The sequence below is a fragment of the Pongo pygmaeus genome, chromosome 2 (genome assembly GCF_028885625.2).
Source record: "Pongo pygmaeus isolate AG05252 chromosome 2, NHGRI_mPonPyg2-v2.0_pri, whole genome shotgun sequence".
NCBI lineage: Eukaryota > Metazoa > Chordata > Mammalia > Primates > Hominidae > Pongo > Pongo pygmaeus.
In genome coordinates this window covers 52,247,045-52,272,658 of record NC_085930.1, presented here as the reverse complement: position 1 = coordinate 52,272,658, position 25,614 = coordinate 52,247,045, and the positions used below count along the sequence as shown (strand labels likewise).

Genomic DNA, 25,614 nt, shown 5'->3' with positions numbered 1-25,614 from the left:
CTTTCAAAGGACCACATGAATATACGAACTGTAAAATTCAACTTTAATCTTTTGTGAAATGTTTTATTTACTGCTTAAAATCTAGGTGGGTGGATATATTCATGTACGTATATATTGATAGATTAATACAAACATAAATATGTATTTAAATTTAAGGGTAAGTAAAGTGAGAGTATAACAGCCCCATTCTTAGTTAAAAAGAAAAGAAAAAGACAAGAGCAAGCCACTGCCACCACAGGTAATAGCACTTACATTTGTCAGCAGGCTGACCAAAGAGTGGCCTGTTGGCATTCAACGGACATGGCAGCATAGCTCCCTTCAACTCTCCAATGAATTTCAAGTTCAGAGCACTTTCAGTCCTTGTCTTGTTTATCTATTACTGAAGGGTTTCTAGGAAGGTTTAGCAGTGCTTCAATTTTCTTAGCATCATTCTCAGGTTCATTTTCCTGTAAACTACTTTCAATTTTCTCAGGGAGGTGCTCAGTAACTTGTAGTCTGCCTTTCCTGTAATCAAATAAAAAGGATAAATCAAATACTGCTCCATTTCTTTAGTTCTTACAGATTTAAAACAAAAAGGATAGCATTTGCCTTTTCCTCCCTGCTTTGGTATACCAACTTAGAAGCAAATACTGATCCCTGAACTTCAAATACAGTAACTTTCTTCTCTCTCCTAACCTCACAAGCCAATTATGATTTCCACATTACCATAATGGATACCGTTGTGGTGACAGCTCTGATCCATAAGATATTCCTAGTATGCTGGGTTCTAGAGTTCTCACAGGAGTGATGTGTGGGAACTGACACACTTTGTGCTAAGGTGTGAAGGCTTGAAGTCTCACTGTCCTCTTGCTCCCGGGCTGGGGGAATGTAAGTACCCTGACACTCTTAAACTCTGTGACCAGACCTTGTAGGAACTGGACAAAGGCTATAACAATGGTAATCCTAGGTAGAGAAAAGTAAGATAGAACAACACTACAGATTTATATTTATGAAGAGTTAAAAACTAATTTCCAAATAATAGATCAGTTCTGTTTCTAAATCAAGTATTAGTGTCTTCCTTAAGTGATTATCAGGGTTAAAGTTTCTTCTCAACTCTTCACAGATTTGGTCATTTGTTCTTCTGTATCTCTATAGTCAGTTTTCTACATTTTCTGCTCATTGAGGCAATTTTTTTTGACTCTCAATTTGTTCGATTTTCCTGTATTATTTTCAAGCAAAGAAGTAGGCACATACAAGACACTTAAATGTTTATTAACTCTCCTTAGAAATATCTCTCACACACACACACACATATAAACACACATACGTGTAAATGCTATATAATTTTGACACTTTCATTCTGCCAAAGTATTCTTTCATTACTATGATTCAAGTTGTTTTTATCCATCCTTCTTAAAATTGATACTAATAATTGTACATATTTATGAAGTACAAAGTGATATTTTCATACATATACAATGTGTAATGATCAAATCAGGGTAATTAGCATATGCATCACCTCAAACATTTATCATTTCGTACTGCTGGGACCATTCAAATATCCTCTCTTCCAGCTACTTGAAAATATACAATAAATTATTATTAACTATAGTCATCCTACAGTGCCACAGAACACTAGAATTTATGCCTCCGATCTAGTTATAATTTTGTATCCATTAATCAATCCCTTAAATCTCCTCTTCTTACACCCTTCCCTGTCCCCTCCTCAGCCTCCAGTAACCATAATTCTACTCTTTACTTCTATGAGCCCATTTTTTAGCTCCCACATGAGCAACAGAACATGCAGTATTTATCTTTCTGTGTATGACTTATTTTACATAACAATGTCCTCCAGGCTCATCCATGTTCCCACAAATGACACGATTACATTCTTTATTATGGCTGAATAGTATTCTATGGTGGATATATACCACATTTTCTTTATCCATCCATCTGTTGATGGACACTGACGTTGATTCCATACCTTGGCTATTAATAGTGCTGCAATAAGCATGGGGGCGCAGATAACTCTTTGATATGCTGGTTTCTTTTCCTTTGGATAAATACCTAGTAGGGAAGATTGCTGGATCTTACAGTAGTTCTATTTTTAGTTTTCTGAGGAACTTCCATACTGTTTCTATAAAGGCTGTACTAATTTGCATTCCTACCAAAAGTATATGAGTTCCCTTTTCTTTCTACATCCTCGCCAAAATTTATTTTTTGTCTTTCTGATAATAGACATTCTAATTGGGATAAATATCACTCCAATTTCCCAAACTGTCCCCAAACCATATTTCATTGTGGTTTTGATTTGCATTTCCCTGATTAGTTATGTTGAATACTTTTTCATGTACTTGTTAGCACTTGTAGGTATTTTTTGAGAAATACAAGTTTCCCCCCAAGCTCCCCCGCCCACTTTTTTTTTAAAGAGACAGGGACTCACTTTGTTGCCCAGGCTGGAGTGCAGTAACACGATCATGGCTCACTGCTGCCTTGAATTACTGGGCTCAAGGGATCCTTCAGCCTCAGTCTCCCAAGTAACTGGGGCTACAGGCATGCACTACTGTGCCTGACTAATTTTCTTTTGTCTCATTCTGTCACTCAGGCTGGAGTGCAGTTGCGCCATCTTGGTTCATTGCAACCTCCACCTCCCAGGCTCAAACAATCCTCCTGCCTCAGCCTCCCACGTAGTTGGGATTACAGGTGTGTACCACCACAATTTTTGTATTTTTAGTAGAGATGGGGTTTCACCACGTTGGTCAGGCTGGTCTCGAACTCCTGACCTCAAGTGATCCGCCTGCCTCGGCCTCCCGAAGTCCTGGAATTACAAGTGTGAGCCACTGTGCCTGGCCTCCAATGCCCTTTCTTTTTCTTGCCTAACTGCTCTGGCTAGGATTTCTAATACTATGTTGAACAAGACTGGTAAGAGCGGGCATTCCTATTTCATTCCAGTTCTTTGAGGGAAAAGCTTTTCACTTTTCCCTGTTCAGTATGATATTAGCTGTGAGTTTGACATATATAGCCTTTATTGTACTGAGAAATAGGCCTTCTACCCCTAACTTTTTGGGAGGTGTTATCAAGAAGGGGTGTTGAATTTTACCAAATGCTTTTTCTCATTTATTGAGATGATCATATGGTTTTTTTCCTTCCGTTTATATGATGTAACACATTTATTGATTTGTGTATGCTGCACCATCCTTGTATCCCTAGGATAAATTCCACTTGTTCATGATGTGTAATCTTTTTGATGTACTCATGGACTTGGTTTGCTGGTATCTTGTTAAGGATTGTTTTGTAGAATACATTGGCCTGTAGGTTTTGTTGTTGTTGTTGCTTTTTAATGAGCCTTTGTCTGTTTTTTGTTGTATAAGGGTAATGTTAGCCTTGTAGAATGAGTTTGGAAGAATTCTCTCATCTTCAATATTTCGGAACCGTTTGAGAATTGGTCTTAATTCTTCTTTAACTGTTTGGCAGAATTTAGCAATGAAGCCATGTGGTCCTGGACTTTTCTTTGTTGGGAGACTTTTTATTACCAGTTCAATCTTGTTACTTGTTATTGGTCTGTTCAGGTTTTCCATTACTTCTTGGCTCAATCTCGATAGATTATAGGGGCTCAGGAATGTATCCATTTCCTGTAGCTTTTCCAATTTCTTGGCATATAGTTGTTTCCTAATAATCTCTAATGATATGAATATGTCCGTGGTATCAGTTGTAATGTCTCCTTTTTTGTTTTTTACCTTAATTGGGTCTTTTTTCTTAGTCTAACTAGTGGTTTCTTGATTTTGTTTGTTTTCAAGAAACCAACTTTTCATTTAGTTCTTCTTTCATGTTTTTTTGTTTGTTTGTTTTTAAGTCTCTACTTCACTTAGCTCTGCTCTGATCTTTTTATTTATTTCCTTCTACTGATTTTGGGTTTAGTTTGTTCTTGCTTTTCGAGTTCCCTGAGGTGCAGTGTTAGGTTGTTTATTTGAAACATTTCTACTTTTTGATGGAGGCATTTATTACTATAAACTTTCCTGTTAGTGATGCTTTTGCTGTATCCCATAGGTTTTGGTATGTTGTGTTTCTATTTTCATTTGTTTCAAGAAATTTTTTAATTTCCTTCTTAATTTTTTCATTGACCTATTGGTTGTTCCAGAGCATATTATTTAATTTCTGTGTATTTGCACAGTTTCCAAAGTCCTTCCTGCTACTGATTTCTAGTTTTATTCTGCTGTGGTCTGAAAAAATATTTGATGTTATTTTGATCTTTAAAAATTTGTTGAGACTTGTTTTGTAGCCTAACATATGATTTATCCTGAAGAACACTTCAAGATAAGAAAAATGTGTATTTTGCAGCTGTTGGATGTGATGTTCTGTAAATGTCTGCTAGATCCATTTGATCTATAGTACAGTTTAAGTCTGATATTTCTTTGTTGATTTTCTGTCTAGATGATCTGTCCAGTGCTGGGAGTGTGGTGTTGAAGTCCCCAGCTATTACATTAGGGTTTATCTCTCCCTTTAGCTCTAATATTATTTGTTTATATATATATATGGATGCTCTGGTGTTGGGTGCATATATATTTACAGTTGTTATTTCCTCTTGCTGAATTGATCTCTTTACCATTATATAATGACCTTGTCTCTTTTTATAGTTTTTTATTTAAAGCCTATTTTATCTAGCATAAGTATAGCTATTCCTGCTCATTTATGGTTTCCATTTGCATGAACATCCTTTTCTATCCCTTTATTTTCAGCCTATCTGTACCTTTACAGGTGAAGTTTCTTATAGTCAGTATATATAGTTGAGTCTTTAAACTTTTTTTATTCATTCAGCCAGTCTAAATCTTTAATTGGGGAATTTAAAGTGTTTATATTCAACATTGTTGTTGATAGGTGTGGATTTACTCCTGTCATTTTGTTAAGTGTTTCCTGGTTGTTTTGTATAATCTTTGTTCCCCTTTCTTCCCCTCTTAGTTATTTTCATGGTTGGTAGATTTTTGTAATTATAAGGTTTGATTCCTTTCTCATTCTTATTTGTGTATCTGCTCTACCAGTGAGTTTTATTCTTTCACGTTTCCATAATGGTAGTTACCGTGCTTTTGCATTCAGATATAGGAGTTCTTTAAGCATTTCTTATAAGGCAGTCTAGTGGTGATAAATTCCCTCAGTGTTTGCCTGTCTTGGGAAGACTATTTCTCCTTCATTTTGGAAAAATAGCTTTGCTAGGTATAATACTCTTCGCAGGAGTTTTTTGGGTTTTGTTTGTCTGTTTGTTTGTTCTTTCCTTTTAGCACTCGGAATGTATCATCCCATTCTCTCCTGACCTGTAACGTTTCTGCTGGCAAATCTGCTGTTAACCTGATGGGGGGAGGTAAATGGTGGCAGCGGGCCCTGGATGAGCCAGTCTTCCAGGGGTGCACGTGGCAGCTCAGCCACTAGAATTGGCAGGGTTGCCAGTGGTGGAAGACTCCAGGTGAATGACCTTAGAATGGCCTTAGCCAGCCATTCTTAAGCTTTTCCATCTCAAAATCACTGATCTCTAAATCACTGACAAGCTTCTGCAGTTTTTAATGTTTGATTTACTTTTTTAATTTTTTTTTTTTTTTTTGAGATGAAGTATTGCTCTGTGGCCCAGGCTAGAGTGCAGTGGCACAATCTCAGCTCACTGCAACCTCAATGCTTTTCTTCTCATATAGCATTTAAGTCCTTGGATGATGGACCTACAGCTCCTAAGAATTTCCGTGTGTGTGTCTGTGTGTGTGTGGTTAGCAGAAATGGAGGTTTCAAATGAAAACACTGGAAAAAAATGATTTCTCATCTATCCAATTATAATACCAAACAGCAACAGCAGCAGCAGCCAATGCTATCTTAGGCACCCAGGAAGCTGAACTAGTGAGAATCATTTGTACTCAAGAGCACTAGATGGCAGCCTGTTGTATTCATCTTACATATTGAATCTGTGCAAACAAAGTCAGCTATCAGTCTGATTGCCCTGTCCCACAAATTGCATCCCAGGAGATGATTAGATGCAACAGGTAAAAGTTTTCATGTTCCTCAGTGGCATTCAGTGCATGAACAACCACTGTCCACCTAATTCCTCTGTGTCTACAGCAAGAAATAGAATCTTTGTGGAGACTTAACATGCTGTGTCTTACATATGTATGCAAAAAAAAAAAAAAAAGTCGCTTTCTTTTTTGAGACCGACTGAGTCTTGCTCTGTGGCCCAGGCTGGAGCACAATCATGGCTCACTGAAACCTCCGCTTCCCAGGTTCAAGTGATTCTCTTGCCTCAGCCTCCTTGAGTAGCTGGGACTACAGGCACGTGCCACCATGCCCAGCTAATTTTTGTACTTTTAGTAGACATGGGGTTTTGCCATGTTGGCCAGGCTGGTCTCGAACTCCTGACCTCAGATGATCCACCTGTCTTGGCCTCCCAAAGTGCTGGGATTACAGGTGTGAGCCACCCTGCCAGGCTAAGGATGTCACTTTTTAAGTAAGCCAGGTAAAGCTCACTCCTTGGTGAATATTCCCTTTAGGTAATTTCTTATGCAGTTAAGAACATAGGAAAAGAAAAAACATGCAAGCAAGTAAGATTTACACCATTTTAACTTAAAAAGATATCCAAAGAAAGATCTTCATTAAATTAAAACTAAAATTAATGTCTTTCATTTTTCCATTCTCCTTAAATAGATTAAAAGACAATGTACAGTATGAGTTGAAGGACTCGGTAAAGATAAACTCTTCTTTGAATTGAGTGGCAGTTTAGAGTACATAAGTTTAAAAGAGCACCACTATATAAGGCCTGGGGCAAGACAGCCAAGATTCCCTGGGCTCAACATGTTCCTTACCACTCTTCCAGTTTTAGCTCATGGAGTGCCTTTTGATCCTTCTGTTTTCTCTCCTGAACAGTCTCACCAGAGTACTTCTGAAATGCCATCAGCAGGCCTCCTACAGGAGTGCTGAGAAGAAAGGAGAGGGAAAGCTTAGGAAAAAAGAGTCATTAGACCTTGCAACATGTGAGATTCTCTGCTAAGGTGTGAGCAACACCAGAGCCACTTGTTCACTATTAGGTATAGGAACATTTGAGAATTAAAGTGTCCTTGTCAAATAAAGAAAAACACTGAGTTAATCTCTTCCTTGGTCTAAACAACAGAGAAAAACAATCACTACAACCTCCTAAAGTTAACTGATATATAATAAAACAACAGATCTAGAAACTGGCTGTTTTTATGAGGAATGAGAAATAAATCAAAACAAAGAGAAAAAAAAATATATTTATGGCAAGTTCTAGTAAGTAGCCCCACACCAAAGATTTCTCAGAAATGAAATTTCTAGTTCAGAATGGCACTAGTTCCTCTAGGAGACAGGAAATGTGGAGGGCATTTTTGGTTGAGGGAGGGATGCTACTGGCTTTTGGGGGTGGGACCACCAAAATATCCTAAAGTTCAGGAGTCTGGCGTAACTGTCTCACCCACAATGCCAACAGCAACCCATTGAGAAACTGATTTAGATAATAATTATTATAGTGATGAAGAGAGTTTGGTTCTTGTGTTCTCAGACTAGAAGTATTTGACCTTCATACACCTTAAATTTCCTCCAGCTACAATTTAAGTAACCTCATACTAATAACTATTTTTGCTAAGTGGAAGCAACATAAATGTTCACTGACAGATGGTTAAAGAAAATGTAACATACACATACAATGGAGTATTATGCAACCTTTTTAAAAAGAGGGCAATCCGTCCGACAGGCTACAACATAGATAAACTTCAAGGACATTATTATGCTAAGTAAAATACGCTAGTCACAAAAGGACAAATAGTGTATGATTCCACTCATATGAAGTATCTAAAGTAGTCAAAATCTTAGAAACAGAAATTAGAAATATGTTTGCTGAGGGGTGGAGGGTATGGGGAGGGGAAATTAGTTTTTAATGGATATAGTTTCATTTCTCAAGATAAAAAAGTTCTAGAGATCTCATGCACAATGTGAATATACTTGGCATTTTTGAACTATACACTTAAAATATGATTAAGATGGTGAATGTTATGCTATGTGTTTATTATCGCAATAAAAAATATTTTTGTTGCTAACTCCTACAACTTTTCCCTTCAAACCAAACTGGCATATTAACATTACAACAAAAGCAATGGCAGCAGTAGATTATGACATGCTGATTTTATTTAATTCAAATTTTTAAAAAATCCTTAAATCTATAGCATTACCTTCTCCTTCAAAGAAGGTAGACAAAGGGGTGAACAGGTGGAGGATGAAGGTAGCACTCTTCTAGTCAGACAAATACCAACTAATAAAAACAGAAGAACTGACAGAACTAGCTTATCAACATTTACAACCACCTTTCTAGTAACCAACCGATTACAGCATGGGTCGTCAATGGATCATTAAAAACACATGATGAAAAGATAGCTGGAGAGCAGGATATTCAGTTTCGCCCTCCAGATTACTAATTAATCACATTGGGAAAAAGATATCTTTGCAATGGAGACACTGAACAGATAACACCTTAACCAAGTGTGGTAGGCAGAATTCTAAAGTGGTCCCCCCAAATATCCTGCCTAATCCCTCAACTGTGAATATATTATGCCCATGATTATATTATCTTACATGGCAAAATTGATTTGAGAAATGTAATTAAGGTTACTAATTAGTTGAATCTGAGGTAATGAAAAAGGAGATGGGTATCTGAATGAACACTCAAAAGCAGAGTTTTCCCTGGCTGGTGGCAGAGTAGAAGTTGAAGATTCGAAGTATGAGAAGGAGTTAATGTGCTGTAGCTGGTTTAAACACAAAGGGGCCCTAGGAGAAGAAATGTGGGTGGCCTCCAGGAACAGAGAATAGTCTGGCTGACAGCCCGCAAGGAAACAGGGACCTCAGACCTCAAGGCACAAGGAACTAAATTTTTTTTTTGTTTTTCCTCTTTTTTTTTTTTTTGAGATGGAGTCTCACTCTGTCACCCAGGCTGGAGTGCAATGGTGCGATCTTGGCTCACTGCAACCTCTGCCTCTGCCTAGGTGAAGGGTATATGGGGTTCAAGCAATTCTCCTGCCTCAGCCTCCTGAGTATCTGGGATTACAGGCACTTGCCACCACGCCTGACTAATTTTTGTATTTTCAGTAGAGACAGCATTTCACCATGTTGGCCAGGCTGGTCTCAAACTCCTGATCACAAGTGATCTACCTGCCTCGGCCTCCCAAAGTGCTGGTTTTACAGGTGTGAGCCACTGTGCCTGGCCACAAGGAACTAAATTCTGTCAACAACCTGAATGAGCTTGGAAACAGATTCTTCCCCAGAGCCTCCAGGTAAGAACCTAGCCCGGCCAAGACCTTGACTTTGGCCTTGTAAAATCTTGAGCAGGGAAACCCAGCCAGACTTATAATCTACAGAACTACAAGGGTGTTGTTTCACATGCAATACATGCTCAGTTTGTGGTAATTTGTTGCACAGCAGAAAACCAATATATCAAGTAATTAAAGTTAATATTACTTATAATGGGTGACAGAATATCTCCTGAAGTGATACATGAGGATACAACTTCACCTATGTTGTATTCCTGACAAAAATACATTAATCTAATCATGATGGGATGATCAAACAAAATGGAGAAACATGTGGGCATTAGTATGATAATTGAGGAGTTTTTAATATAGACCGTAACTTAGATAGTTGTGTTGAAACGATGTTTACTGTGATAATTGTATTATGATTTCATGGAAGAGTACTCTTCATCCTGGGAGATACATGCTGATATGTAAGGGGGTGAAGTATCATGAGGTCTCAAACAGTTCAGCCAAGAAACAAAGGGAAAAAGAAATATATTCACATCCCACACATATACACAGATATGGAAAACATCACCAAGGCGTTAACAATTGGTGAATCTGGGTGAAGGGTATATGGGGTTTCAATGTACTAATTCATTCAACTTTTCTGTAGGTTTGAAATCGTTCAAAGTAAAAAGTTGGGGAAGAACATTTTTTAAAAATGTATTAAGCAAAACAAACAAAATCCTACTAACAATTTTTACAGAATATGCTTGTTAACTGTTTTTTGTTCTTTTTTCCCTGCTCCCATAAATACCTGTATTCGAACTATAGTTTCAGGTGTTAGCAATATTTAAACAGTTTTACCTGGTAAAAAGGCATTTTGAATAAGGGCACCATCTTAGATAGTTGTATTGAGTCAATGTTATTTATTGTAATAACTACTAAGTAAAAGAAACTATAAATAAAAACTGTAAATAAGATAAACTATTGGGGTAGAATTAGAATGGACAGTCAAAGCTACTGCCAATGCAAGACTAGAGATCTTTTATAGATTCTAAGGATTAAATTTGTTCTTTGAAAATAAATGAGACTTTTTAATAGGCAAGGCATTAATGAAAACTGTGCCAATTTAGAACCAAACCATGTTAATGCTTACCCCAGCAAGGCTCCAATTATACCACCAGCCACCAGGCCACGCAGGCCTATGTTTATTCTAAAAAGACTTCCCGTGACAGCTATTTAAAAACAAGAAAGGCAATATTAAATCATCTTTAAAACTAGAATCCTATTTTTAAACTTTCCTTCTATAAAAAGGGCACAAATCCCTAAGTGAGCTTTCTGAATCCAATGTTAATATACTACTACAGCCTATACTTCCTGAATCTAAAATGCCAACACAGGTAGCTTCCCATCCACTCTGCAGATTCAAAGGAAGAAGCATCCCTTCTACAAAAATAAATCTCCAATATGTTCTATGGATCCATTCATTCTGCTTCATTTTTGTCCATCTCTCCTTAAAAATCTGAAAATGTTTTTCCCCTTCTCTTTCTTTCTTCAAGGAAAATAAAAAAGCAAAAAACCTTCACTAGCCCCTCCAGTTTATGCCTTCCCCTAGACTCACTCTCTCTGTACTGCTACACGGCACCACTCAGGCAGGGTGACAAGCAAGCAGCATTTGGCTTACAATGCTACCTGGTGACCAGTGCACAGAAGGACTTCTTTCCTTTCTGCTGGGACTGTACATCAATCATGCTCATTCATTTTCCTTTCACTATGCACAATGCAACTAATGCCATCTAAGGTGGTAACACTTTTTAAATAATAACATTTGAAGCCAGGTGCAGTGGCTCACACCTGTAATCCCAACACTTTGGGAGGCCAAGGCAGGCGGATCACTTGAGGTCAGGAGTTCTAAGTCAGCCCGGACAACATGGCAAAACCCTGCCTCTATTAAAGATACAAAAATTAGCTGGGTGTGGTGGTGCACACCTGTAATCCCAGCTACTCAGGAGGCGGAGGCACAAGAATTGTTTGAACCCCAGAGGCGGAGGCTGCAGTGAGCAGATATCACACCCCTGCACTCTAGCCTCAGTGGAAGAATGAGACTCTGTCTCAAAAAACAACATAAATAACAGTTGAGGTTTATATTTTTAAGTACTATATATTCATTTTTAAAATTTTTTAAATTAACAAGAATCAAAATCACCTTTAATCCCATTACCCAGAGTCAGTAATAAGTTAGTCTGATCCTCCAAACAAAATAAAAAAAACAAAAAACAAAAAACAAAAAAAAACAACTGGGGCCGGGCACAGTGTGGCTCACACCTGTAATCCCAGCACTTTGGGAGGCCGAGACGGGTGGATCACGAAGTCAGGAATTCAAGACCAGCCTGGCCAAGATGCTGAAACCCCACCTCTACTAAAAATACAAAAATTAGCTGGGCATGGTGGCACACACTTGTAATCCCAGCTACTCAGGAGGCTGAGGCATGAGAATCGCTTGAACCCGGGCGGCAGAGGTTGCAGTGAGCCGAGATCACGCCACTGCACTCCAGCCTGGACAAAAGAGCAAGACTCTGTCTAAATGAAAAAAAAAAAAAAACAAAAACACAAAAACTGGGGCCATGGTGTACATACTAAATTTTTTATTTTCACAGAACATATTATTAAATTCTGTATCACTAAGTTTTCTCCCGCCTAGTTCCATTGCATGGAGGTACCACAAATTTTTGTCTAACATTTAGATTTTCTATTTATAGATATTTTAAATAAAGGTATGATGATAATCCCTCCACAAATAATCTTTTTATACATTTGATTGTTTCCTTAGGACAAACTCACAGAAATGAAATTTCTGGGTCAAAAGGTATAAGTATAAACATTTTTAAGCCTTTTGACTTAAATTACTAAACTGCTATTCAAAAAGGAGGCATAAACTTATTTTCCAAATAAAAGTATGCAAGTAATCTAGTCTTCTGCATTCTCTTATTTTTTCCAATTTGATAGGCCAGAAGTGGTATGTAATTTTTAAGTTGCATTTCTCTGATTAGTAGAGAAAAGTTGTTTTTCCCTAGGTTTACAAGTTATTTGTGGTATGTCTGTGAATTACAAATTCATGTCCTTTGTCCAATCTTCAACTGAGCTATCCTTTCTTTTTGATATATTAGGGCTTTTATCCATTACCTGCACATACTATTATTTTGGCATTGTTTACATTTAATGTCTTCTATAGTATTTATGACACAGATAGGTTTAAAAATTTTATGTGGCCAAAACTGTGTTTCCTGTTTCCCAGTTTCCTAATTCTTATGCTTAAAAATATATACAGTTGATAAACATGAGTTTGAACTGTGCAGATTTACTTACATACAAATTTTTCTTTCTTTCTTTTTTTTTTTTTTTAAGACAGAGTCTCACTCTGCTGCTGAGGCTGCAGTGCAATGGCATGATTTTGGCTCACTGCAACCTCTTGCCTCCCAGATTCAAGCTATTCTCCCCCACCTCAGCCTCCCAAGTAGCTGGGACTACAGGTGTGCGCCACCATACCTATTTTTTTTTTATTTTTTAGTAGAGATGGGGTTTCACCATGTTGGCCAGGCTGGTCTCGAACTCCTGATCTCAAGTGATCCACCCGCCTCAGCTTCCCAAAGTGCTGGGATTACAGGCATGAGCCACCATGCCGGGCCACATGAATTTTTTTCAATAAATATACTGAAAAATGTTTTGGAAATGTGCAATAATTTGAAAAAACTCGCAGATAAACTGTCTAGCCTAGAAATATCAAAAAAAAAATTAAGAAAAATGTATGTCTTTAAGTGCATAAAATATACGTAGACACCAATCTATTTATGCGTGAAGCAACTGTTTATGTTATTGGTAAGGCCTCTGGAGAATAGCAGGCCATTAGTAGTTAAGTTTTGGGGGAGTCAAAAGTTATATGTGGATTTTTCAACTGCACAGGGCAGAGGTCAGCATTGCTATTGTGTTCAAAGCTGTTTTCAGTGTTGTTCAAAGGTCAACTTGTATATGTACACATTTACGTATCTTCCTACTCAGAAATCAGAGACACATTTACTTCTACATTTTCCTCAATCTTTTATGGACGTTTTTTACATAAGCACCATAATAAATGTTAACTAATTTTGTTGTACTGAATATAGTTATAATTTCTTTCCAAATAGGTAATAACTATTCCAGCCCATGAATGGTCTATTCTTAAACCACAAATGTGAAGGATCACCTTTACTTATTTGTGTGTGCTTGGTTTTGTTCCTGACCTTTGAATTCCATTCCACAGATCTACCAATACCTCTTTATTGTCCTCTTTATTGTAACTTTATACAGATTTTAATTTTACAGTTGCAAGAACCCCTCATTTTTTTTTCTGAAATGTCTTTGCTGTGCTCTTATAATCAGCATTTTAGATATGATTTAGACATTGTATCAAGATCTTTTTTTTAAAAAAGCCTGTAATTTTGATTTGAATTGCCTTCAATTTATAAATGAAGTAGAAAAACACTGGGTTAACTATCAACTGTTTCCCCATTTCTATTATTTATGATTTGTAATTTTCTTCAGAGAAGTTGTACATTTACTAAATTTATTCCTTATTATATTACATTCTTAGTACTATTATTAAGAAAATTTTTTACTTTTCAAGTAACCACTGAAATATAAAAAGGCTATTTGTATATTTACAATTTACTGATAGCAATCATTTTTCAAGTCATCTTTTAAAATATTACCTACAAATACAGACAATTTTGCTTCCTCCTATCTAAAAGCACTGCCTTTTTCCCCTTTTGTGTTAATATATTTTTAACAGTTTTACTGAGGTATAATTTACATAACACAAAATTCACCTAAATGTACAATTCAATAATTTTTAGTAAAAAAATTTAGTGGCCCGGCACGGTGGTTCATGCCTGAAATCTCAGCACTTAGGGAGGCCGAGGCGGGCGGATCACGAGGTCAGGAGATTGAGACCATCCTGGCTAACATGGTGAAACCCTGTCTCTGCTAAAAATACAAAAATTAGCCGGGTATGGTGGCATATGCCTGTAGTCCCAGCTACTCAGGAGGCTGAGGCAGAAGAATCGCTTGAACCTGGGAGGTGGAGGTTGCAGTGAGCCAAGATCGTGCCACTGCACTCCAGCCTGAGCGACAGAGCAAGATTCCGTCTCAAAAAAAAAAAAAAAAAATTTAGTTGCATTGCTATATAATCATCACCAAAATCCAATTTTTAAATGATTCCATCATTACAAAAAGATCCCCCATGCCCATTTGTGGTTACTCCTGGTTCCTAATCTCACCTCAATCCACTAATGTACTTTCTAACTCTACAGATTTGCTTATTCTGGACATTTCATATGAATTGAATTATACAATATGAAGTCTTTTGTGTCCAGCTTTTTCACTCATGTCCAGCAACATGAGTTTTATTCATGTTGCAGCATGTATCAGTTTTTTATTGATGAAAATATTCAAGTGAATGGACATATCATATTTTATTTACCCATTCACTAGTTGATGAATTTATGGGTTCAGTTTGAGGCTGTCGAGAATAACACCACTATAAAAATTTATATATAAGCCTTTGCGTGGACATGTTTTCATTTATCTTGGGCAGATTCTAAGACATGGAATTGCTGAGTTGCACAGTAAATTATGCTCAACTTTTTTTTTTTGAGACGGAGTCTCGCTCTGTAGCCCAGGCTGGAGTGCAGTGGCGCGATCTCAGCTCACTGCAAGCTCCGCCTCCCAGGTTCACGCCATTCTCCTGCCTCAGCCTCCCAAGTAGCTGGGATTACAGATGTGCACCACCACGCCCAGCTAATTTTTGTGTTTTTAGTAGAGGCGAGGTTTCACCATGTGGGCCAGCCTGGTCTCAAACTCCCAATCTCAAGAGATCTGCCTGCCTCGGCCTCCCAAAGTGCTGGGATTACAGGCATGAGCCACCACACCTGGCCTTCCAATGGTTTTCTTAATTCATTTGGATTTTCTACTTGCAAGATGCTGTGGTTACCCTCCAGAGACAATAAACCCCCCCACCCAAAATTTGAATCAGATATTGAGATGCCAAAGTACCAAGAGGTACTAAGAGGATACCAAAAGGTTTATTACACACATAATGAGGCTTTCCAGGGAGAGCAAGGCGAGATCCCAAGCATGTCCCAAAATGACTTGAGAACCTGAAGGGTGACTGACTGGCTTGTGGTTTTAGAAGGTGGGGCTAGAGCAAGAATTCCCTCATGTAGGCCTGAGCTTGCATGGCTGAAACTTCCTGCTGGTGTCAATCAAGGTAGCACTTGGGCTTTCTTATCAGCTTGTCAAGATGGGGGACAAAAAGGAAAGGAAGACTTCCAGTTTCTGGTATGGCATGTGAGAAGTTTAGAATTTATCACTTATTCCTAACAAGTAAAAAGCTAAACAAATGGAAAAACTGACAACTCTTCTTAGATCCATCAAACAAGTGAGATCATGGGTAAACTGCTGCCCTCAAAATAGGAGAGACAGACAAATACAGAGAATCACACCTTATTAGAGCAGAAACCCACAGGCAGATGCCTCCATGGACACCAGTACCAGAGTAGGAAACCTTGACTATAAATGATAAATTGCTGGAAGCTCAGTGTAGAAAAGTCTAAGACCTAAAAACTGTAGGGGGCCAATCATAGAGGGTCCCCACACTCCAGGAGCTCTACCAAGTTCTCCCAGTAAAGATCTGAGAAAAATCCCCTCAGGCTTCTGGCAAGGGGGAAAAAAAGTAACCATTTTGAAATATGCCAGAACATTCCGTTATTCTCACTAAGTCCTGCCCTCAAGATAAATGGTTTTGCACAGCCCAAACTATTGGAGTTTTGTCAGAGATTAACCAGCCTGGGGAATATCCAAATGCAACTGCTCTAGCCTCCCATGTGGGAGAAAGGAAATACCCATTCCAACCCACTGTAGTATCCTGTCCCACCAAAGGAGAGGAAAAAAACTGAAAAGCACTTGTGAAGTTAACAGTTCAGAAGCACAGGCTCACTAAAAGACTAAGAACCTAATCATAGGACTGCAAAACACTTCCCCTCTCCCACATCTTAATACCAAATTACTAAAGACCTATTTACCACAATTCCTTTTTTACCCAGGTACATCATGTCCAGCTATCAAGAAAAAAAATTACAAGGCATCCTAAAAGGCAAAAGCAGTTTGAAGAGACCAAGTAAGACTAACAGAGTAAGCACCAAAACCAGACTCAGATATGGTGGGGATACTGGACTTATCAGATGAAGAGTTTAAAGCAACTATGACTAATACACTAAGGGCTCTAATGGATAAAGTAGATAGCATGCAAGAACAGATGGGCAATATAAGCAGAGAGACGGAAATTCTAAGAGAGAATCAAAAAGAAATGCTAGCAGTAAAACAAATTTAAAAACCCACTGTAACAGAACTGAAGAATAGTAGACTGGACACAGCTGAGGAAAGAATCCCTGAGTTTCAAGACATATCAACAGACACTTCCCAAACCGAAAGACAAAGAGAAAAAAGATGGGAACCCCCTCCACCAAAAACAAACAAACAAACAAACACAGAATAAAATATCCAAGAACTGTGAAACAATTACAAAAGGTATAAGTGTACTAGAACACCAGAAGGAGAAGAGAAAGCTAAAGAAATCTTTGAAACAATAACTGAGAATTTATCCTAAATTAAGTCAGACAACAAACCACAGATCCAGAAAGTTCAGAAAACACCAAGCACACTAAATGTTCCTCAAAATTACACCTGGGCATATCATTTTCAAACTGCAGAAAATCAAAGATAAAGAAAAAAATAGTGAAGTATGTGAACACAGGGGAAAGACAGCTAAATAGAACTAAACATAGGAAAATGGCTAGGGAGAACTCTCTAGGGAAGCTGAGGCTGACAAATGATCTAGACTTTGAAAGGTAAGGTTAAGTAGGAGCCGAACAAAACTAATTGTGGTAGTGGGAAAGTGCATTCAAGAAGAGGGACTGATTCACAAAAGGCAAGAACAGGCTGGGAAATCCAAGGAGATTGTAAAGTGAAAGCAAAAGAGTGGTGCATGGATGCCAGATCAAGAATTGACATTAAAGTGATGGGAAACTATAGAAGAATTTCAAACAGAAAAGTGGCAAAATCATATTCATATTTCAAAAATGTAACTAGGTTACGGGTAGAGCACATCAAGATTAGAAACAGGGATGATACGACAGTAGCAGTGGGAAAAAAGAAGTGAAAGAATCCATGTATATTTAATGAGTATAATTAATAGGACAAGAAGTGGAAAGAGAATAAAGAGCAGAACCATATCATTCCTTGGTTTCCGGTTTTGACTTTTTTTTTTTTTTTTTTGAGACAGAGTCTCGCTCTGTCACCCAGGCTGGAATGAGGTGGCATGATCACACCTCACTATAGCCTCGACCTCCTGGGCTCATGCCATCCTCCCACCTCAGCCTCCTGAGTAGCTGAGACTACAGGCATGAATCACCACGCCCAGATAATTTTTTGCAGACACAGGGTCTTGCCATGTTTGTTGCCCAGGCTGTTCTCAAACTCCTATACTCAAGCGATCTGCCCACCTTGGCCTCCCAAAGTGCTGGTTACAGGCGTGAGCCACTGTGCCTGGCCTGGTTTTGACATTTAACAGATGACAGTTGAATGTAACAGCAGGAGCAAGTAAGGAAGTAAAAGTGGGAAGACAAGACTCATGTAAAAATGCTTGCAAATTTAAAAATGAAACAATCTGGCTGCTCTAACGCTATTAATGCCTATTTCTAGTTTTGTATTTTAAAAAGTTCATTAAAATGTTGAGGATCAGGAAAAACAACTAAGATACTAGGCTTAATACTTGGGTGATGAAAGAATCTGTATAGCAAACCTCCACGACATGCGTTTACCTAAGTAACAAACTTACATATCCTGCACATGTACCCCTGAAGTTAAAATAAAAGTTAAAAAAAAAGTTCAAATTGTGTATGTGTTTTCCCATGTGTGTACACATATACACAGAGAAGAGGGAGAGTGCATGCAGTAGCAAGAAGATAAAGCAAGTTGTCTGACTTAATTTAGGATAAATTCTCAGCATGAATTGTTAACAATGGCTAAATCTCTGTATGTGAAGGATACAGACTGTTCTTTGTATTATTTTTATTTTGCAATCTTTTGTAAGCTTATTTCCAAAAAAACATTTAAAAACTGTTATGTTCAAGCCGGGCGTGGTAGCTCACGCCTATAATCCCAGCACTCTGAGAGGCCGAGATGGGCGGATCACCTGAGGTTGGGAGTTCAAGACCAGCCTGACCAACATGAAGAAACCCCTTCTCTGCTAAAAATACAAAAAATTAGCTGGGCATGGCGGTGCGTGCCTGTAATCCCAGCTACTCGGGAGGCTGAGGCAGGAGAATCCCTTGAACCTGGGAGGCAAGAGGTTGCAGTGAGCCGAGATCACGCCATTGTACTCCAGCCTGGGCAACAATAGCGAAACTCCATCTCAAAAAAAAAAAACAAAAACAAACTTATGTTCAGAATACATATGTGTGTTGTACATACAAGAATGTATATGAGTCAGTGATTGAGTGTATATGGTGGTTAACTTAATTTACCTTTCTGAAATGAATGCTCATTTAAAAATTTTTTAAATCTGACAAGTAAAAATTGTACACATATGGTGTACAACATGTTTTGCAGTATGTATATATTGGGGAATGGCTAAATTAAGCTAATTAACTTACACATTACTTCACATACAGTTTTTTGTGTGAGAACACTTAAAATCTACTTTTTTTTTTTTTTGAGACAGAGTTTCACTCTTGTTGCCCAGGTTGGAGTGCAATGGCGCGAACTCAGCTCACTGCAACCTCTGCCTCCTGGGTTCAAGTGATTCTCTTGCCTCAGCCTCCCAAGTAGCTGGGATTACAGGCACCCGCCACCACACCCAGCTAATTTTTGTATTTTTAGTAGAGATGGGGTTTCACCATGTTGGCCAGGCTGGTCTCAAATCACCTCTGGTGATCCACCTGCCTTGGCCTCCCAAAGTGCTGGGATTACAGGTGTGAGCCACCACTTGGCCAAAATCTATTTTTAAAAGCAATTTTGAAGTATACAATACACTGTTATTAACCACAGTTACCATGTTTTAAATAGATCTCTTGAACTTATTCCTCCTGTCTAAATGAAATTTTGCATCCTTTGACCAACATCTTCCCAACGCCATATCCAGTCTCTGGTAATCACCATTGTAACTTCTGTTTTTAATGCTCATTAAAAAGAAAATATACATATATATACTAGAGGCAGAGAGCTTCAAAATAAAATCCAAGTTCTTACCATAAAAAATCTAGTCCCTTCCTATAGTCCTCACCAATCTCATCTCAAGCTACTCTTCCCCTCACTCACCAGATTATCCTGCTTTTAAGGAAATGTATTGCCTTAGAGCCTTCCCCCTTGATGTTCCCTCTATTTAGGACATCCTTCCTTGCAAGTCTTGTTCCTTCCTATTCTTTGGTATCAGCTCAAATGTCACTTCCTCAGAAAGGCCTTCTCTGACTACCCTGTCCATATGAGATCCCATTGTTCCACCGAATTGTTACTTTCTATCACAACAACCGTATTATCACATACATATGAGACATTAAAATTCAAAGAAAGCAAGGGCCTTGCTGTTTTGCCCATTGAGTATACCAAGGGTGAAGCACAACACTGTCCATAAATACGTTTTGCATCAATGTTGATGAGATGTGATGGGAAGCCAACCGAAGAATTCAGTAGTTCTGATGTATAAGTCCTTACACATCTTCTAAACTGTATTTGAGAAGACTGAAAAATATAAACAAAAATGTCTTACCTCCTGCAATTACAAAATGGCTTAAGGCATCTTTATTTCGGTATACATTCAGAGTAGTATTCACTGTGCTGGGAAAAACGGAGGAGAAGGAAAATATAAGATTTAAAGCATATCCCATTTACCTTCTTGAGTGTTATTTTCACTGACTTAATAGATTTAGAAAAGCCTACTATATTAATCCCTGGTCCTAGCCTAGGCCCCTTCAATGTGTTCCAGACATGGTTGTAAAACCATAACTGTACCAGTCTTTTACACAGACAAAAGTTCTTGAAAAAAAAAAAAAAGGCATTATTAATCACTTTCATGTGGGTATTCAGTTTTCATAACCCCACCTGCTCAAAAGACACACTCCTAAAACAATATCAAGAAAATTCACTATCTCACAATTCAGAGTGAACTTACTTGAATATAGTCACAAACACTGCAGTTCTCCAACCCCAGCGCCAGCCATAACGAATGAAGCCTCGTGTGGCAGCACGATGTGCAGATTGCTAAAGTTAATTAAAAAACTGTGAGGTTCTAAGACACCATCATATTTTCCTTATTCTAGAACTGCAGTACAGGAATTTTAGCTATGGATTAGTCAGGTACACCCAAACAGATAGAAATACTAGAAAATCTCTAGAAATATTATTCTTTAAGTACCGAGGCTTACGTAAAAGTTCCATGTGTAGCCTATCCTATCAGGAGATGCAAAATGGTTGAGTATCCCTTATCTGATACTTGAGACCAAATTCCTTATCTGATAATTGGATTTAGGATTTTTTCAGATTTGGAAATATGCGCTTTTAACACTTACTGGTTGAGCATCCCAAATCCAAAAAACCGAAATCTGAAATGCTCCAATGAGCAATTCCTTTGAATGACGTGTCAATGCTCAAAAAGTTTTGAATCTGAGCATTCAGGATTTCAGATTTGTGATGCTCAACCTGTAATGAATTATAAATCTACAGAATAAAATAAGAATCCATGAGTCCCTACTGATAGAAATAAATTATAAATAGATAAATAAATATGTAAATAGAGGGGGAAGGGAAAACACTTCCTTAGAGCATACTACTAACCAATAAATGTAGAAAGAATGATAGACTTTAGAAAATGCCCATTTGGCCACCACAGTAATAATTGTTACAGGCAGAATCATCATTAAATGCTAAAACTGCCTGGGTATGGTGGCTCACGCCTGTAATCTCAGCACTTTGGGAGGCAACCAGGGAGGATCACTTGAGCCGACAAGTTTAAGACCAGCCTGGGCAACATAGCGAGATCCTGCCTTTACAAAAAAAATTTAAAAATTAGCTAGGCATGGTGGTGTGTGTTTGCAGTCCTAGCTACTCGGAAGGCTGAGGCAGGAGGAAACCTTGAGTCCAGAAGTTTGAGGCTGTGGTGAGCTATGATCGCGCCACTGCACTCCAGCCTGCACTGAGGCAGCAAGACCCTGCCTCAAAAAATTTCAAAAAAAAATTAATTAATTAAAAAATAAAAATAGGCTGGGCACAGTGGCTCACACCTATAATCCCAACCCTTTGGGAGGCCAAGGAGGGTGAACTGCTTGAGCTGAGGAGTTTGAGACCAGCCTGGGCAAAACGGCAAAACCCTGTCTCTACAAAAAATACAAAAATTAGCTGGGAATGGTGGCACATGCCTATAGTCCCAGCTACTTGGGAGGCTGAGACAGGAGAATCGAGTGAGCCTGGGAAATAGGGGTTGCAGCAAGCCAAGACTGTGCCACTGTACTCCAGCCTGGGCAACAGAGTGAGACCTTGTCTCAAAAAATAAATAAATGAATAAATAATTTTTTAAAAAATTTATAAATGCTAAGAATTTAGAATAGTTTTCAGATAGTAGAAACATTATAGTTTATAATAGCATTTAAGTAGTAGAAATTTGATGAAAAGCAGGATATTTACATAGTCTCAAAGGAACTAACAAGTACGCAAAATACTTATAAATTACAAAGGAAAAACATAGTAATTTTACAGTGTATAGTTGGCAGAGGCCATCTTAACCAAGTAACTGAAGTAAACATCACCAGTAAAGGGACAGAGATATCATGGGTTTCTAATTTAATTTCAGTTCTAGGGTATTCCTGTCAAAAAACATAGCCTGAATGCAATCATGAGAAACCATCAAACAAACCCAAATTGAGGGATATTCTACAAAATAAATCACCCATAGTCAAGGCCATGAAAGATAAAAACAGAGAAACTCTTCCAGACTAAATGAGACCAAAGCAGCATGACAGGCAAATTCAACACGTGATCCAGGGTCAGATTCTGGACCAGACAAAAAAAACTTTAATTAATTAATTTTTTAATAAGAACTCAAGCCTAACTTCCGAAAAATACATATTTTTTATTTATTTTTAAAATAAATGATACTGTGGGATAACCAGCAAAATTTACAGGTCTTTAAATACGATAATAGTACTATATCAGTGTTAATTTCCTGATCTTGATATTATAATTGTGGTTGTATAAGAGAATTTCCTTGTTTTTAGGAAATACACACTGAAGTATTCATCATGTCTATAACCTACTGTCAAGTAGCTCAGAAAAAATTAGTACATATTATACAGAGGGAGAATGATAAAACAAACATGGTAAAATGTTAACAGTGGAGAATCTGGATGAAAGGTATATAGGAAATCTTTGTACTAGTTTTGCAACTTTCAAGCCTGCCATAATTTCAAAATAAAAAGTTAAAAATTCTCTGAGCTTTAATATTCTCACAGAAGAACTGATGTACAGATCTAATGATGTAACAAATGAGGTAGCACTCTATAAAGTTATAAATGTTAACTATTGCTTTAGTGTGAGCTCCTATACTCATGGAGGCTTTGTGAATGAGGTAAATATGTTACAACTGAGCCTTGACGATTTAGCAGGGGATTGGAAGAAATGTATTTGAGAAAGAAAAGCCATAGTGGTGATGCCAAACACGCCTGTTCTGAAGAAAGTAGTCTCTCAAACCACATGCAGGCACTTTAACATTAGTACTTCCACTGTTATTAAGTACAGACTTTATTTCTTTACTCTGACACCTTAAAACAACCCTCCATCCCCACAACCTAATTGAATGATTAAGTGTAAAGTGAATTGCTAAGTCAGTGTGCCCCAAATTTCTTTAGATCACCAGTACATACCACAGCATCAAACCGGTTTTGATAAATTTCTGCCTGGCTCTGCTCAATGTATTGTTGTTTAGCATGAATAAAAGCTGGTATTCCCCCATACATCCAGCCAATGATGCCTGCTATAGCTGCCGTCTTACAGATATCAGCAAGGTCCTTTGAAATTCTCTGCTGTTCACTACAACATCAAAAAGACAATGTTGTTTGGGATTAGTTTATGGACATTGCTCTCCAAGAGACTCTATAATCAGAATTATCCCAAATGCTAACATCACAACATTTTTCATCATAGGTAGAATTCTCAGATGAATTAAACAGTTCAGTTATATTAAAAGGAACTTAAGTCTCACACAAAATGAAGCTATGCTGTTAGAATTAGGATAGTGGCAACTCCTGAAAAGACAATGACCGGAAAAGGCACAAGGGGAGCTTTTGGGATGTTACAATAGTTGCCATTTCTTTCTGAGTGTTGGGTACAGCTATGTTCAGTTTGTGAAAATTCATTCATCAGTATACTTATGCACATTTTTTGAAATGCATTTCCTACTCCAATAAAGTTTTTAAAAAGGTGCTTTTATTTGATGACTATTACACCCCTAGAAATAGGAAGAATTTGTGAGTTGGATAGAGAGACCAATATTTCCGTTTAAATCTTAAGTTAACTTTTAGAAATCACACCAACTCGTGAGATTTTAGGGCAACGTATGAAAGAATAAAAACGTGGATGTAAAACAAAAAAATCTAAATTCTATTTTACTAAATAATTTCATGAAATACTCAGATAGGACTGTACTAATAAAAGCATTGGGCTGGGCACAGTGGCACACGCCTGTAGTCACAGCTAACTTAGGAGGCTGAGGTAGAACTTGAGCCCGAGTTCAAATCCAGCATAGCAACATAGCAAAGATCCTGGCTCTAAAAATAAACAAATAAATGTTTTTTAAAAAACGCACTGGGAAAGTTCACTATGCAGTGGGTGGCACATGCCAATCTAAAATAACAAGGAAAAGCTATTATTTAATTCAATTTGTTACTCTCAAATGCATAAGAAGCTAGAACTGCTAATGAGGCTTCCAAGATGTCATCCTGAAACTGCTCTAACAAATAGCTGTCTTAAGTATTAAGTTACTATAAAATAATTGCCCTTCTAGGGCGGGCGCAATCCAGCCGCGGTGGCTCAGGCCTGTAATCCCAGCACTTTGGGAAGTGGAAGCAGACAGATCACGTGAGGTCAGGAGTTCCAGACCACCCTGGCCAATGGTGAAATCCCGTCTCTACTAAAAATACAAAAATTAGCTGGGCATGGTAGTGGGCAACTGTAATCCTAGCTACTCTGGAGGCTGAGGCAGGAGAACCGCTTGAACCTGGCAGGTGGAGAGTGCAGTGAGCCAAGATCGCACCACTACACTCCAGCCTGGGCGATAGAGCGCGACTCAGTCTCAAAAAAAAAACAAAAACAAAACGAGTTTGGGCTGGCGCGATGGCTCACGCCTGTAATCCCAGGACTTTGGGAAGCCGAGGTAGGCGGATCGCCTAAGTCCAAGAGTTCAAGACCAGCCCAGGCAACATGGCAAGTACCCTATCTATAAAAAATACATTTAAAAAAAATTAGCCGGGCGTGGTAGCGCGCGCCTGTAGTCCCAATTAATCGGGAAGCTGAGGTGGGAGGATCACTTGAGTCCCAGAGGCAGAGGTTGCAGTGAGCCGAGATAGCACCACAGCACTCCAGCCTGGGCGACAGAGCAAGACCCTGTCTGGAAAAAAAAAAAAAAAAAGAAAGAAAGAAAAAAGATACAAGCTTGGGTTACAAATATCAGAACCTCAAATATAATTTAAAAATGAAGCACACCATCCCTGGTGTCCTAAGGCTGACCCAGGCTGCCAACGCTGCAGGACACCGCTTTCGCGGCCCCCTACCCCACTTCAGACCCTAGGCACTTTTACTCTTTGCCAAACAGCTCCCGGAGGCGGTCCCATCCAGATTCCGGGTAACAGAGCTCTGGGACGTAGGGAAGCCGCTTCTGACGCTCCTCAAGGGCTTCCGAATCGGCAGCCTCGGCAGCAAAGACTCGGGGAAATGGACACAATGCTCTACAGAGAAAGCTCCGCGGTGCCGGTGGCGGCACCTCCATGGCCTTCTCTCGACCGACGGACAAACTTGAGCGCTCAGGACTTGAAGTCCTCCCGGACGTGCCGCGGGAGAGCGTAACTGTACGAGGTGAGAATCCGTGCATTTGACCCAGGCTAACCCTCTGCTAGAGGGCTCGACACCCACGCCTTCAGTCCGGGGCCTCACTTTGGAGTCCTTGGAAATACGACACAGGAAGTCCCGCCCGACCGGGGCAAAGGCCAGGGGGCGGGGCGACGGCGAAGCCGGA

At 38.6% G+C, this 25,614-nt stretch overlaps 1 protein-coding gene across 1 annotated transcript; it reads right to left on the bottom strand.

Moving 5' to 3' along the window:
* Positions 1 to 42: 42 nt before the first annotated feature.
* TIMMDC1 (translocase of inner mitochondrial membrane domain containing 1) lies at positions 43 to 25,614 on the bottom strand. Its single transcript, XM_054481291.2, has 7 exons — positions 25,181 to 25,614; positions 23,249 to 23,414; positions 20,506 to 20,594; positions 20,104 to 20,171; positions 10,402 to 10,480; positions 6,810 to 6,920; positions 43 to 504 (listed from the first exon to the last, which is right to left on the bottom strand). The coding sequence occupies exons 1-7, from the start codon at positions 25,468 to 25,470 to the stop codon at positions 354 to 356; spliced, it is 954 nt and encodes a 317-aa protein (XP_054337266.1). The 5' UTR covers positions 25,471 to 25,614; the 3' UTR covers positions 43 to 353.

Coding starts and splice junctions, on each gene's coding strand:
- TIMMDC1 (XM_054481291.2), bottom strand. CDS start 25,470: ATGCACGGATTCTCACCTCGTACAGTTACGCTCTCCCGCGGCACGTCC. Junction 20,595..23,248: donor AAAACCGGTTTGATGCTGTG/GTATGTACTGGT, acceptor AATTAACTTTAG/CAATCTGCACATCGTGCTGC. Junction 10,481..20,103: donor CCATTTTGTAATTGCAGGAG/GTAAGACATTTT, acceptor GTTTTTAAATAG/CTGTCACGGGAAGTCTTTTT.